Source organism: Crocuta crocuta, unplaced genomic scaffold, assembly GCF_008692635.1.
Source record: "Crocuta crocuta isolate KB4526 unplaced genomic scaffold, BGI_CrCroc_1.0 scaffold24, whole genome shotgun sequence".
Taxonomy (NCBI): Eukaryota; Metazoa; Chordata; class Mammalia; order Carnivora; family Hyaenidae; genus Crocuta; species Crocuta crocuta.
Window position 1 is genome coordinate 1925995 of NW_027530974.1, and position 13383 is coordinate 1939377.

Consider the following 13383-nt stretch of genomic DNA (forward strand, 5'->3'; position numbering starts at 1 on the left):
TGTTAAATCAGTATATCCGTTTAGGGAGAATGGAGGTCTTTACTATATCAAGTCTTCTAATCCACAAACATAATATGTCTCTTCATTTATTTATATCTTCTTTGATTTATTTTATCAGGGCTGTATAGTTTTCAGCAAACAAGTTCTATATATTTCTCTTTTTTGGGCAATTGTAAGTAGTTTGTATTTTAAAGTTAGATGTCCATTTGTTCATTGCTAGAATATAGAAATATAGTTGAGTTTTTTGGTATGTCAATCTTGTATCTTATGACTTTATTGAACTCATTAATTCTAGGAATTTTTTAGATCTTTTAAAGATTTTATGTCATCTCCAAATAGGGACAGTTTTATTTCTTTCTTTCTGATCAGTATGACTTTTATCTCTTTTTCTTACTTTATCATATTGTTTAGAATTTCTAGTGTTAAATAAGAGCAGTGAGAGCAGACATCCTCATCTTTTCTCAGTATTAGGGGAAAGCATTGAGACTTTCACTGTGAAGTATAATGTAGGTATTTGGTAGATACTCTTTATCACTTGAGGAAGTTCACCATATTTTTTCTTATTTTTCTGTGAATTTATCATGAATGGGTTTTGAATTTTGTCAACTGCTTTTTCTAAATTGATTGATAGGGTCATAATTTCCCTTCTTTAAACTGTTAGTATGGGGAATTACACTGATTGATTTTTGAGTACTGAACTGGCTTTGCATCCCAGGAATAAAACCTATTTAGTCACAATGTATGATTCTTTTTATTTATTACCAAATTCCATTTGCTAATATTTTGTTAAGATTTTTGCATGTGTATTCTTAAAGATATTGGTCTATAGCTTTCTGGTTTTTGTATTATCTTTGTTTAAAAAACTTTTTTTTAATTTATTTATTTTGAGAGAAAGCACAAGTAGAGGAGGGGCAGAGAGAAGGAGAGACAGATTCCCAAGTAGGCTCCACACCATCAATGCAGAACCCCATATGGTTCTTGGTCTCATGAACTATGAGATCATGACCTGAGCTGAGAACAAGAGTTTGATGCTTACCTGACTGTGCCACCTAAGTGCCTCTCTTTGTCTGGCTTTGATATCAAGGTCAATATTGGCTTCATAAAATAAGTTGAGAAGTTTTTCTTCCTGTTTTTTGGAAGAGAATGGATGTAGTTGATGTTAATTCTTTAAAAGTTTGGTAGAAGTTTCCTATGAAACCATCTGGGCCTGGAAATTTGTATTTTGGGAGTTAAACATGTTTTTTTCAATGTTTATTCCTTTTTCAGACACACACACACACACACACACAGAGTATGAGTGGGAGAGGGACAGAGAGAGAGAGAGAGACACAGAATCCCAAGCAGGCACAGAGCCTGAAGCAGGGCTCAAACCCACAAACCGTGAGATTATGACCTGAGCCGAAGTTGGATGCTCAACCACCAAAGCCACTGAGGTGCCCCTCTTTTTCGGGAGTTTTAAGTTGTGGAGTGAATTTCTTTAATAGTATAGGAGCTATCCACCTGATCTGTTTTACATCAGAGTAGTTTGTTTTATATCACAGTAGTATACCAATTAGCTTGGTAGTTCTGGTTTAATAGTTTATATTTTTTGAGGAAATTATATATTTCATTTAAGTTGTCAAATTTATATATGTAAAGTTGTTTGTAGTATCCCTTATTAGTTTAGATATCTGTAATGTTTGTAGTGATATGCCCCATTTTATTCCTGGCACTGGTTATTTATGTCCTCTGTTTTCCTTTGTCAGTCTTCCTAAGTGGTTTATCAATTTATTGATCTTTTCAAATAAACAGCTTTTTGTTTCATTGATTTTCTCTATTGTTGTTATGTTTTCTAATAGATTCCTGTTGTTTATTATTTATTTTCTTCTACTTTTTGTTTGTTTTGTTCTTCTTTTTCTAGATTCTTGAGATGGGAACTTAGATTATTGATTTGGATTTGAGACCTTTTCTTTTTTCTAGTATGTGTGTAATACCATAAATTTCCTTCTCAACACTGCTTTAGTTATGTCTCACAAATTTTGATAGGTTCTTTTTTATTTTCATTTATTTAATTGCATTTTAAATTTCTCTTTGACAAATTCTCTTTGATCTATGCATTATTTAGAAGTATGTTGTTTAGTTTCCAAGAGTTTGGAGATTTTCCTGTTGTCTTTCTGTTATTGATCTCTGGCTTGATTTCATTGTAGTCAGAGAATCCATTTTATGTGTTTCAACCTTTAAAATTTGTTGAGGCTTATTTAGTGTCCCAGGATATGGTGTATCTTGGCATATGTTCTGTGGACACTTGAAAGGAATGGGTTATTCTGCTGTTGTTGGGTAGGGTGTTCTGTAAATCTCGATTAGATCCTGTTGACGATGTTGAGTTCTTTTATACCTTGGCTGATATTTTGTCTAGTTCTTTAAATTTTTGAGAGAGAAATGTTCAAATCTCCAACGAGAATTGTGAATTTGTCTATTTCTGCTTTTTGTTTTTATCCTCTTTTGCTTTATAGATTTCACATTTCTGTTGTTTGGCACATCTATATTTAGGATTGCTTTGTCTTGATGGATTGATCCTTTATCATTATATAATTGTCCCTTTTTTCTCCAGTTATCATCTGTGCTCTAAACTCTACTTTATTGGATATTAATATAGCCACCCTTCTTTCCTTTTATTAATGTTAACATGATATATCCTTTTCCATCTTTTTTACTTTCAACTACCTATAACCAATCCTATGTCAAGTGAGTTTTTTGTGACAGCATCTACTTGGGTCATGTCCATAATCTATTCTGCTAATGTCTATCTTTCGATTGGTGTTTTTAGACCATATACATTTAATGTAATTATTGTTATGTTAGAGCTCACGTTTGCCCTTTTATCTTGTTTTCTGTTCTTTCTGTTTTTTATTTTTCTGTTTTCTTCTTTCTGCCTTCCTGTGCATTCTTAAACATTTTTAGAATCCCATTTGAATTTACCAACAGTATTTTTGAGCATAGTTTTCCTAATAGATACTCTAGGTGTTACACCATCCATACATAATTTATTGTAGTCTATTGATGTTATTTTACCAGTTTGAGTGAAGTATAAAGACTTAACTTTCTTTACTTCTCTTTACCTTCCTCTGTATATAATTGCCTTAAATATTTCCTCTACATATATTTATAATACTTCGGGATTATTACAGTTCTGCTTCAACTGTCAGTCACAGTCTGGAAGACTCAAAAGGAAAAGGAAAACCTATTGTATTTACCCATATTTTTGATAACTGTGTTGTGGGGTGGTTTTTGTAATACTACTTCTGACACCAAATGTGTCACAACTGGGTGCTCTAGAATTCAATTAAATTCTGACACTAACTACCTGGAGCTATTGTCAGATTCCATAGGTTTAAGGGCTTAGTCCTACTGTAAGATTGTTCCCACTCTATATACCAGATGCAGATAGGGTGCCCAGGCTACCCACATTTCTGTCCCACCAAACACAAATTTGAAGGTCCTTATACTTTCCCATGAGGTTCAGTAATTCACTAGAACAACTCCTAGAACTGAGGGAAATATTTTGCTTATATTTACTGGGTTATAATAAAGGATACAACTCAGGAACAGCCACAGGAAGAGATTTCATTAAGCAAGTTATTGGTGGTGGAAGTGGTGTGCCACAGAGCTCTCATGCCCTCTTTGGGCATGCCACTTTCCCAACAATGTACCCACTCAATGTATTCACTAACCTGGAAGCTGTCTAATCTAAACCTTGTTGTTTAGAGGTTTTCATGGAGGCTTTGTTAGGTGGGCATGATTGATTAAATCATTGGTAATTGGTGACAGGGCTCAGTCTCCAGTCCCTGTCCTCTCACTATAGGTCAGGGAGCTGTAGTGAAGGCTCCAGCCCTGTAGTCATAGTTAGGTCTTTCTGGTGACCAGCTCCCATCCTGAACCTACCTAGCTTCTCTTCCCCATCCCTACAGCCTGAAGCCATCTCATTAACATACAGTTTTTGTTTTAATTTTTTTGATGTTTATTTATGTTTGAGAGAGAGAGAGAGAGAGAGAGGCAGAAAGAGAAGGAGACACAGAATCCGAAGGCTCTGAGCTGTCCACACAGAGCCTGACATGGGGCTTAAACTCATGGACTGCAAGATCATGACCTAAGCTGAAGTCGGATGCTCAACCTACTGAGCCACCCAGGTACCCCAACATACAATTCTTAATGCTTAGAAGATCCTAGGGATTTGGGGAGCTCCCTGCCATTGAAACGGCTGAAGCTGGGAAAAAGAACACATATTTATTTTTTATTTTTTTATTTTTTTTACAAATAGTTTATTGTCAAATTAGTTTCCACATAACATTCAGTGCTCTTCCCCACAAGTGTCACATATTTATTTTTTAGTTATATCACATGTGTTCTTTCTTCCTCCCTGATATACCAAATATCTTTTTTTTTTTTTTTTTTAAATCATTTCCTTCTTGTTAAGGAAATTTCTTTAGCCATTCTTTTAGAGTGTTTCTGCTAGGGACAAATTATAGTTTTTCTTCATTTGAGAATGTCTTGATCTTCCCTTCATTTCTGAAGGATATTTTTGCTGGGTATAGGTTCTGGGTGGACAGCTCTTCTCTTTCAGGACCTGATAAATATTGTGCAACTTCCTCTGGCCTCCATGGTTTCAGTTAAGAAATCCTTTTTTTTTTTTTTTTTTAACTTACAGGTAAGGTATTTTCTCTGGCTGCTTTCATGATTTTTTCAGCCTTCAGAGATTATTATTCATCTTGGTATGAATTTCTTTGGGTTTATTCTGTTTGAGTTTTGTTTTGATTTTTGAATCTGTTGGGTATATGTCCCTTGCCAAATTGGAGAAGCTTTCAGCTGATATCTCTTAAGAGTACTTTTTTCAGCCATGCTATCTTTTTCCTTTCTTTCTGAGATTGTGTTAATAGAAATACTAGATCTTCTGTTAGAGTTCCACTTGTCACTGAGGCTTTGTATACTTTTTCCTCAGTTTATTTTCTCTCTCGATCAGATTAGTCTGTTTCTATCATTCTTGTCTTTCAGTTCACTGACTTTCCTCTGCCCCTCTTATTCTGCTGTTGAATTTATCCATTTTGGTTTATTATATTTTTCAGTTCAAAAATTTCATTGAAATTTCTTTTATATCTTCTGTTTCTTTTTTGAGGCTGTTTTTTCATTTGTTTTAAGCTTGTTTGTAATTGCCTATTGAAGCATTTTTATCATAGCTGTTTTAAAATCTTTAAGTAGGTAATTCTAACATCTCTAGTATCTTGATGTTGGCATCTATTGATTATCTTTTTTCTTTCAGGTTGAAATATTCCTGGTTCTTAGTGTGATGAGTAATTTTTCTATTGAAACTTACACATTTCCTTACAATGTTATGAGATTCTGGATCTTTAAACCTTCTGTTTTAGCTAGTCTTTTCTGACATGGCTTTGGCAGTGAAAGGATGGGAAGCCCAGGTTTTCTACTGAGCCCTGTTGACACCCGGGACAAGGGGGTCCTTCTTTTTTACTGCTCAGGGTGGAAGTTCCAATGGAGTCCATCTGGTCTCCCTGGACACTGCAATGGAGGTGAAAGTTCCGACTCCCACTAGCCATTTTCTGACACTTTTCCATTGGAATGGATAGGGGTACCTTAGTACTGCAAAGTAAGAGTACAAGTCCAGTCTTCCCAGTAGTCCATTGACACCATGGAGTGGAGGGCTCATTACCATCTGGCAGGAAGGAAAGTCCTGGCTTCCTTTTTGGCCTTCTCTGACATCACCCTGGTAGGGGTGTTGGAATACCATGTTACTGTCTCACGAGGTTGGAAGCTAACTCCCTACCTGGCCTTTGCTGGTGAGGCTGGGAATGGAGCTACAGTATTTTCTGTGATGTTTGGCTAGAGAGTGGTTATTGACTAAAGATCTTTTGTCTTGCTAGGATACTCTTTGTTTAGTCCTTTGGCTTGAAGGAGCAGGCTTTAATTAGGATTTTTTTTTCCCATTGGTGTTGCCAGCTTCTTTGAGTCTAAGTCTGGGAACTAAGAGGCAAAAAGAAATCCTAAATGAACTCATTATCATGTCTTTCCTCAGATCCCAAAGTCCCTAGTTTGTCAGCCTTTGTCTTTCCTTCTTTCAGACTCTTTTTATGTTTGTTTTATATGTGATATCTAGGGATTCTTGTGCTTAAAGGGAGAAATAAGGAAAAGTATGCCTACTCCATCTTCCTGGAAGTGAAAGTTGAAAGTTGCTTTTTTTTTTTTTTTTAAGGCTAACAGCTTTAACTTTTTATATCAAATCACTACTCTGAGTATTCTATCCTCATTATAGGATATTTAAGTTTATTTATTTTGAGAGAGAGAATGTGAGCAGGGGAGTGGCAGAGACAGAGGAAGAGAATCCCAGGTAGGCTCCATGCTGTCAGTGTGGAGCCCAATGTGGGACTGGATCCATGAACCACGAGATCATGACCTGAGCTGAAATCATGAGTCAAATGCTTAACTGATTGAGCCACCAGGTGCCCCATCCTATAATTCTGACACCAGGGAGACAGAAACAAGGATTCTAACCATCCTTGTTTGCTTGGAGATTAATTCATATTAGATAGGGCTTTGTGCTGCAGCCAGAGAAACATGCTATTAGGCAATAGCCCTTGGTTTCTAGTGTTACCCTGTTCCTTCTTCTGTCTACTTAGTATTAGTCTTGCTAGTCTCTTTGTGTAAGTTGGAGATTTGGCATTTAAAATTTTATTTTACTGCTCTGTCCACAGATTAAGGTAAGTAATTTAAAGATAAATTACTAACACTTAAATTTTACCTTAGAAAATACTTAAGAAATTTATAGTATTATTTTTTTATAGGTATTGAAGAAAAATTTAGGCCTTTTTATATAGCTCAATTAGAAGAAAATGTAGACGAGGATGTGACAAGTTTAAAGGTAGGTAACAGCAGGTGCTCAAAACATTAACATATCAAAGCATATATATTACCCATCTTGAAAACCAAACCAATATAACTTGTTACTAAGATTTGAGGTAGGCTAGCTTGATAATCACATGAAACAAAATTAGCAGTTTTATACAGATATCATCAAGTTGGCATACTGGACCCATTCCTCCATCGAAACTAATGAAATGAAGAAATTATATATAGCAATATGAAAACAAAAGCACAACATCACTGGAATAGAATGGAAAGTACCACAGGTGGATCAATCATTTTGAGGAAATCTTGAAAGATAGCCAACAGAATTAAATTTGCTAAGACATATAACAGGAAAAAAAAATGCTACCACTAAACATTATGCTGAAGAAGTACTAGAGGAACAAGCCTTGTGTCAATGTGTAGAAGAAACAGCATGGTCACTGGGGACGTCGATGATAGGACTGTCATTAGGGAACCATGGTTGTTGCAGTTACAAAAGTTGGTTCCTCCCCCTGATAACTTTGTGCTAAGCAACTGATGGGAGCAGCATCCGCCTCAACCTGAAACAGTGAATTTGGGGTCTGGGGCCTAAGGGGTATGACAAGGATTGTTACTGACTAAGTAACTAAGGGAAACAAAGGCCTTCCCTACACACACACACACACACACTCAGGAAATAAGCTGCTAGCATAAGTCTTACGGCAACATACTATAATCATGAAGGCAAGACTACATAAATAAAACAGGCAGGCATAAGAAGGTTTTAAGATAAAGATAAAAAATCAGAGAATCAAGAATTACCAGACTCTTGAGGGATACCTACACTATAAAAGGAGAGGTATCCAATGGAAACCATTCTTGGACATTAAAAGGACATCAGGAAGGGTAATCACTAAGGCAAAACATTACCACAACAATCAGGAAGATTTCCTAATGATAAAAAGTTCAGTTCACCAGGAAGATAATAACAGCTTAAATATGTTTTTGCCCTTAATAACATGGCCTCAAAACATACAAAGTAAAACTTGGCAAAACTCCAAAGAGAAATAGACAAATTCACAATAGTTGGAGATTTTAATACAAATTTCTCTATAATGGATAGAAAAAATGGACAAAAAAATCAATAAGGATATAGAAAATTTGAAGAACATGATTAATAGTTGACTGAACAGAAATATATAAGACACTGCATCTAATAACTGCAAAACACTTACCTTTAAAGGCTTTTTGAGAACATATAGAACATACTTCAAAACTGACTGTGTCCTGGAAAATAAAATAATTCTCAACCAATTTAAAAGGATTTAATCATATAAAGAATATCTCTGGTTATATTTCAGTTATGCTAGAAATTAATCTTAAAAGAAAATCTCATGTGGTTAGAAGTTAAGAAATATATTTTTGAATACCGGTTGAATCAAACAAATCACAATGGAATTTAGAAAAATAAAAACTGACACCTAACAGAAACACTGCATATTAAAACAAAAGGCAAATATGATTAAGAAAAAAACCTAAAGGAAATACCAAACTGTTAATTTTTTCCTTGAATTGCAGGCACTATGTGTAGGTTTCTTTTTAAATATAGTTCTCTACATTTTCTATATTTTCTATAATGAATATTATTACTTTTATAGTGAAAAAGTTTCTTTTTCCTCTTTTGTTATTGTGGTAAAATATACACAACATAAAATTTACCATCTTACCCATTTTTAAGTGTACAATTAAGTGGCATTAAGTACATTCACAATATTGTACAACCATCTCTAGTATCCATTTCCATTTTTTTTTTAAATCCCAAACAGAAACTCTGTACCTATTATACAAGAGCTCCCCATTCCTCCCTCTCCCCAGCCCCCTGGTAACTTTTAATTCCACCTGCTGTCTCATGCCATGAATTTGCCTCTTCTAGGTACCTCATAGACTGGGGATCAGACAATATTTGTCTCTTTGGATCTAGCATATTTCACTTACATATAGTTTTCAAGGTTCATTCATTTTGTAGCATGTATTAAATGAACTTCATTCCTAAGGCTGAATAATACTCCTTTTTATGTGTATATCACATTTTGATTATTGATTCATCTGTGATGGATACTGACTTGTTTCCACCTTTAATCTGTGAATAATGCTGTTATGAACTTTGGTCTACAATTTTTTTTAGCGCTTCTTTCAATTCTTTTGAGTATATACATGTAAGAGAGGAACTGCTACATTGTATAATACTATGTTTAATTTTTGAGGAACCATCATATTGTTTTCCATAATGGCCATACCATTTTCACATTGCCACCAGCAATGCACGAGGGTTCCAATTTCTGTACCTTCTCACGAACACTTTTCATGTTTTAAAAATAATAGACATTCTAATGCGTGTATATATATCTCACAGTAGTTTTTTTTTTTTACGTTTATTTTTGAGAGAGAGACAGAGGGTGAGTGGGGGAAGGGCAGAGAGAAAGGGAAGTACAGAATCCAAAGCAGGGTTCAGGCTCCAAGCTGTCAGCGCAGAGCCTGATGTGGGGCTTGAACCCACAGACTGTGAGATCATGACCTGAGTCAAAGTTGGAGACTTAACTGACTAAGCTTCCCAGGCACCCCCATGGTGGTTTTGATGGATAGTTTCCTAAAGATTAATGATGTTGAGCATCTTTTCATGTGCCATTTATATATCTTCTTTAGAAAAATGTTTATTAAAGCCCTTTGGCCATTTTTTAATTGAGTTGTTTGTGTTTTATTGTTGAATTATAAGAATTCTTTATATAATTTGTATATTCATCTCTTATCAGAGATATATGATTTGTAAATATTTTTCTTCCTATTCTGTGGGTTATCTTTTTACTCTCTTGGTAGTGTCCTTTGATGCACAGAGGTTTTAATTTTGATGTAGTCCAATTTATTTTGTTGCTTATGTTATTAGTGTCATATATGCAAAATTATTGTCAAAGCCAAGGTCATGAATATTTTCCTTCATGTGTTCTTCTAATGCTTACACAGTTTTAGCACTTAACCTTCAGTCTTTGATCCATTTGGAATTAATTTTTGTATGTATTAAAGAGAAGGGTCCAACTTCATTCTTTCAGATGTGGATATCCAATGTTTCCCCATTGAATGGTCTTGGCACCTTTGTTGAAAATCAGTTGGTCATACAAAGGTTTACTTCCGGGTTCTCTATTATATTCCATTGGTGTGTGCTTATCCTTAGGGTAATGCCATATTGGTTTTTTTATTTAAAAAAATTTTAATGTTTATTTTTGAGAGAGAGACAGAGCGCGAGCAGGGAGGGGCAGAGAGAGAGTGAGACACAGAACCGGAAGCAGGCTCCAGGCTCTGGGCTATTAGCACAGAGCCTGACTCCAAACCCATGGACCATAAGATCATGACCTGAGCTGAAGTCAGATGCTTAACCAACTGAGCCAGGTGCCCTGAATACCACATTGTTTTGATTCTTGTAGTCTTGTACTGAGTTTTGAAATGAGGAAGTGTGAACCTTCCAAATTCATTCTTCCTTTTTTTTAAGATTGTTTTGGCTATTTGGAAAAAAAAAGATTATTTTTAAAAATATTTATTCCCTTGCTGATGAATAGAAGCACATGTACCCCAATGTTCATAGCAGCACTCTCAACAATAGCCAAAACATGGAAAGAGCCTAAGTGTCCATCAACAGACGAATGGATCAAGAAGATGTGGTTTATCTATATGATGGAATACTACATGGCAATGAGAAAGAATGAAATCTGGCCATGAGTAGCAACATGGATGGACCTTGAGGGTGTTATGCTGAGCGAAATAAGTCAGGCAGAGAAAGACAAATATCATATATTTGCACATATAGGAGGATTAGGAGGAACTTAACAGAGGACCATGGGGGAGAAGAAGGGGGGAAATGGTGGGGGAGAGGGAGAGAGGCAAACCATGAGAGACTCTTGAATGCTGAGAACAAATTGAGGACTGATGGTGTGGGGGGAACGGGGGAGATGGGCATGGAGGAGGGCACTTGTGGGGATGAGCACTGGGTGTTATATGGAAACCAACTTGACAGTAAACTATTTGTAAAAAAAAAAAAATACTTATTCCTTGTAAGAGCTATATGAAATTTCTACCTTTTGAAAAGACTCCTATTTCTTATAATAATTTTCTGGAACTGTTTTCAACTGTTTACTAAAGTGTGCATTTATGCTCTTAATTATAGAAAAAGTATCCAGACCAAAATTCATTAGTGAAGAGAATGCATTCTCTCCAGATTGACTGTATAGCAATACCTCCAAGCAGGTCAAATTCAGGTAACATACTATGATTGAAAGTACTTTATTCATTGTTCATTCATTCACTCTGTTTTCTAAAATAACTCTTCATGACCATAAAAAAAAAAAACTAAGATGCTATAATATTTAACCCCTGTCATAAGGGAATTTATAATATATTTGGGAGGGAAGATACATATATTTAAAATGGTAAGCAACCTTGTGTTCACCAAAATCATAAAGCATCTTGACAATATAGGGAGAAAGTGACAGATCAGGAAAAAGAGAGGACATATGTGAAAGCAAAGTCCTTAAGAAGGTCAGGGATGATAGATTCAGAAACAAGCAGAGAGGTTGGTCTCAGATTCAAGGAGGGTACTTTTTTTCATTATAACAAAAGGGAAAACAAACTATATGATATTGAAAGCACTTATTCGCTATCTGTTCTGGGGCAAATTAACCTCTTATAAATCTCATCTATCAAATCATGATAATAATCGCTTCTATTCTTATGGGCTTTTAAAGAATAAAAGAATCCATGGAAAGTGCTTAGCACCAAGCTGCTATTCCTTTTGTCCAGCCCTACATCACACCAAGGAGACATCCACCTTCTCTGTTGCCGTACAGGTCCCTTTCTTCCTTGGTCATTCCTGTGACACGCACATTTCTGTTGCTTCTTAAAATTTCGCTAGTGCTCTCTGCCTGCCATGCAGGGGCTTCTAGATATTACCTAAATAACTTGTAGGAAGAGGACCATCAATTAAATGCTTTTTGATTTATTCTCAAAGTTTTCAGTATGTTCTGAGGTACATATTTATGTTGATGCATAGGTTTTGGTTTTTGTTTTTACTTCTTATTGCTTTATGAAACTCTTTCCACTGTTGATCATTTCTTCTCAGCCCCAGAACAGCCCAGTTCGCTGCACAGTTCACAAGGACTTGGGATGGGCCCCGTGGAGGAATCCTGGTTTGCTCCCTCCGTAGAGTACCAGCAGGAGGAGAATGAGCTCAGCTTAAGGAGTAAACTCCAGGAGGAAGCCAACTATCATCTTTTTGGCAGCCGCATGGACAGGCAGACAAAACCACTCAGACAGAATGTGGCTTATAATAGAGAGGAGGAAAGGAGACGAAGGGTCTCCCATGACCCTTTTGCACAGCAGAAACCTTATGAGAATGTTCAGAACCCAGGAGGAAAAGGTGTTCCTTATTCCAGTGCAACCAGTCATGGTAATGCAGTACACCAACCAACAGGGCTAACCAGCCAACCCCAAGTAGTATACTGGAACAATGGATTGTATAATCTATATGGTTTTGGAACAACACCATTGGATCTGGGAACACCAAGTCCAAGAGTTTGGTATGGGCCAAATCCAAGCCATATGCCAAGCGTGCATAAAACTCCAGTGCCTGAGACCAACCTACTGGGAAACACACCCACCATCCCATTCAGCTCCATGCCATCAAGAGGTAAACAGTTTTTTCAGTTACAATCTAAACAATAAAAATTTGTGACAATAAAGCAGCCATTAGCTCTGTTGTAGACTATCAGGTAACACAGGTGAGTTGTTTGCATTTTCCAGCTGCCAGATGCAGTTTGCAACCATGGAATAGTCTCCATCAGACCACTTGGCTTCAGTCTGGGTAGGATTCATTGCATTTGCCCATAGGTGTTGGGTTATAGGTCCTGATAACCGGTAGGCATCTTCTGCTCTAACCTGCATCACAGTGGTCCCATTGCCCTAATCTCTGATGGGAGTGAAGGTCACTGCTGTGTTCTTTTACTTGCTTGCTGTTTTCTGAAGGTAAGAAAGAAGTCTTAGATATTTTTATTTCTTAGCTTTTATAGGCCAAAGACAACCATTTGTGGTGAAAACCATAGTGTTGGTCTACCATCACCACCATTTTATCTCCACAACTCTTTTCATCTTCCCAAACTGCAACTCTAAACTCACCAGTCACTAACTCTCCATTCTCCACCCCCTCAGCCCATGACAACTACCATTCTACTTTAAGTCTATATGAATTTACCCACTCTAGGTACTTCATGTTAGGGAAATCATACAGTATTTGTCCTTTTGTGACTGCCTTACTTAGCACAATGTCCTAAAGGTTCATCCATGTTGTAGCCTGTAGAACTTCTTCCTTTTTAAGGCTGAATAATATTCCATTGCCTGTATATAACACATTTTGTTTATTTGTTCATCTGTTGGCAGACACTTGAGTGGCTGCTCTAAACATGAGTGTGTAAA

The 13383-nt window shown here is 36.2% G+C and overlaps 1 protein-coding gene across 2 annotated transcripts in view; it reads left to right on the forward strand.

Moving 5' to 3' along the window:
* The window catches only part of RIPK1 (receptor interacting serine/threonine kinase 1), a 40852-nt gene that overhangs the window by 24218 nt on the left and 3251 nt on the right, over positions 1–13383 (forward strand). For both annotated transcript variants that reach the window (XM_077770025.1, XM_077770026.1), the window contains 3 exons: positions 6828–6904; positions 11084–11174; positions 12035–12601. In XM_077770025.1, coding sequence (XP_077626151.1) covers positions 6828–6904; positions 11084–11174; positions 12035–12601 — 735 coding nt within the window. The remainder of the gene's footprint in view (positions 1–6827; positions 6905–11083; positions 11175–12034; positions 12602–13383) is intronic.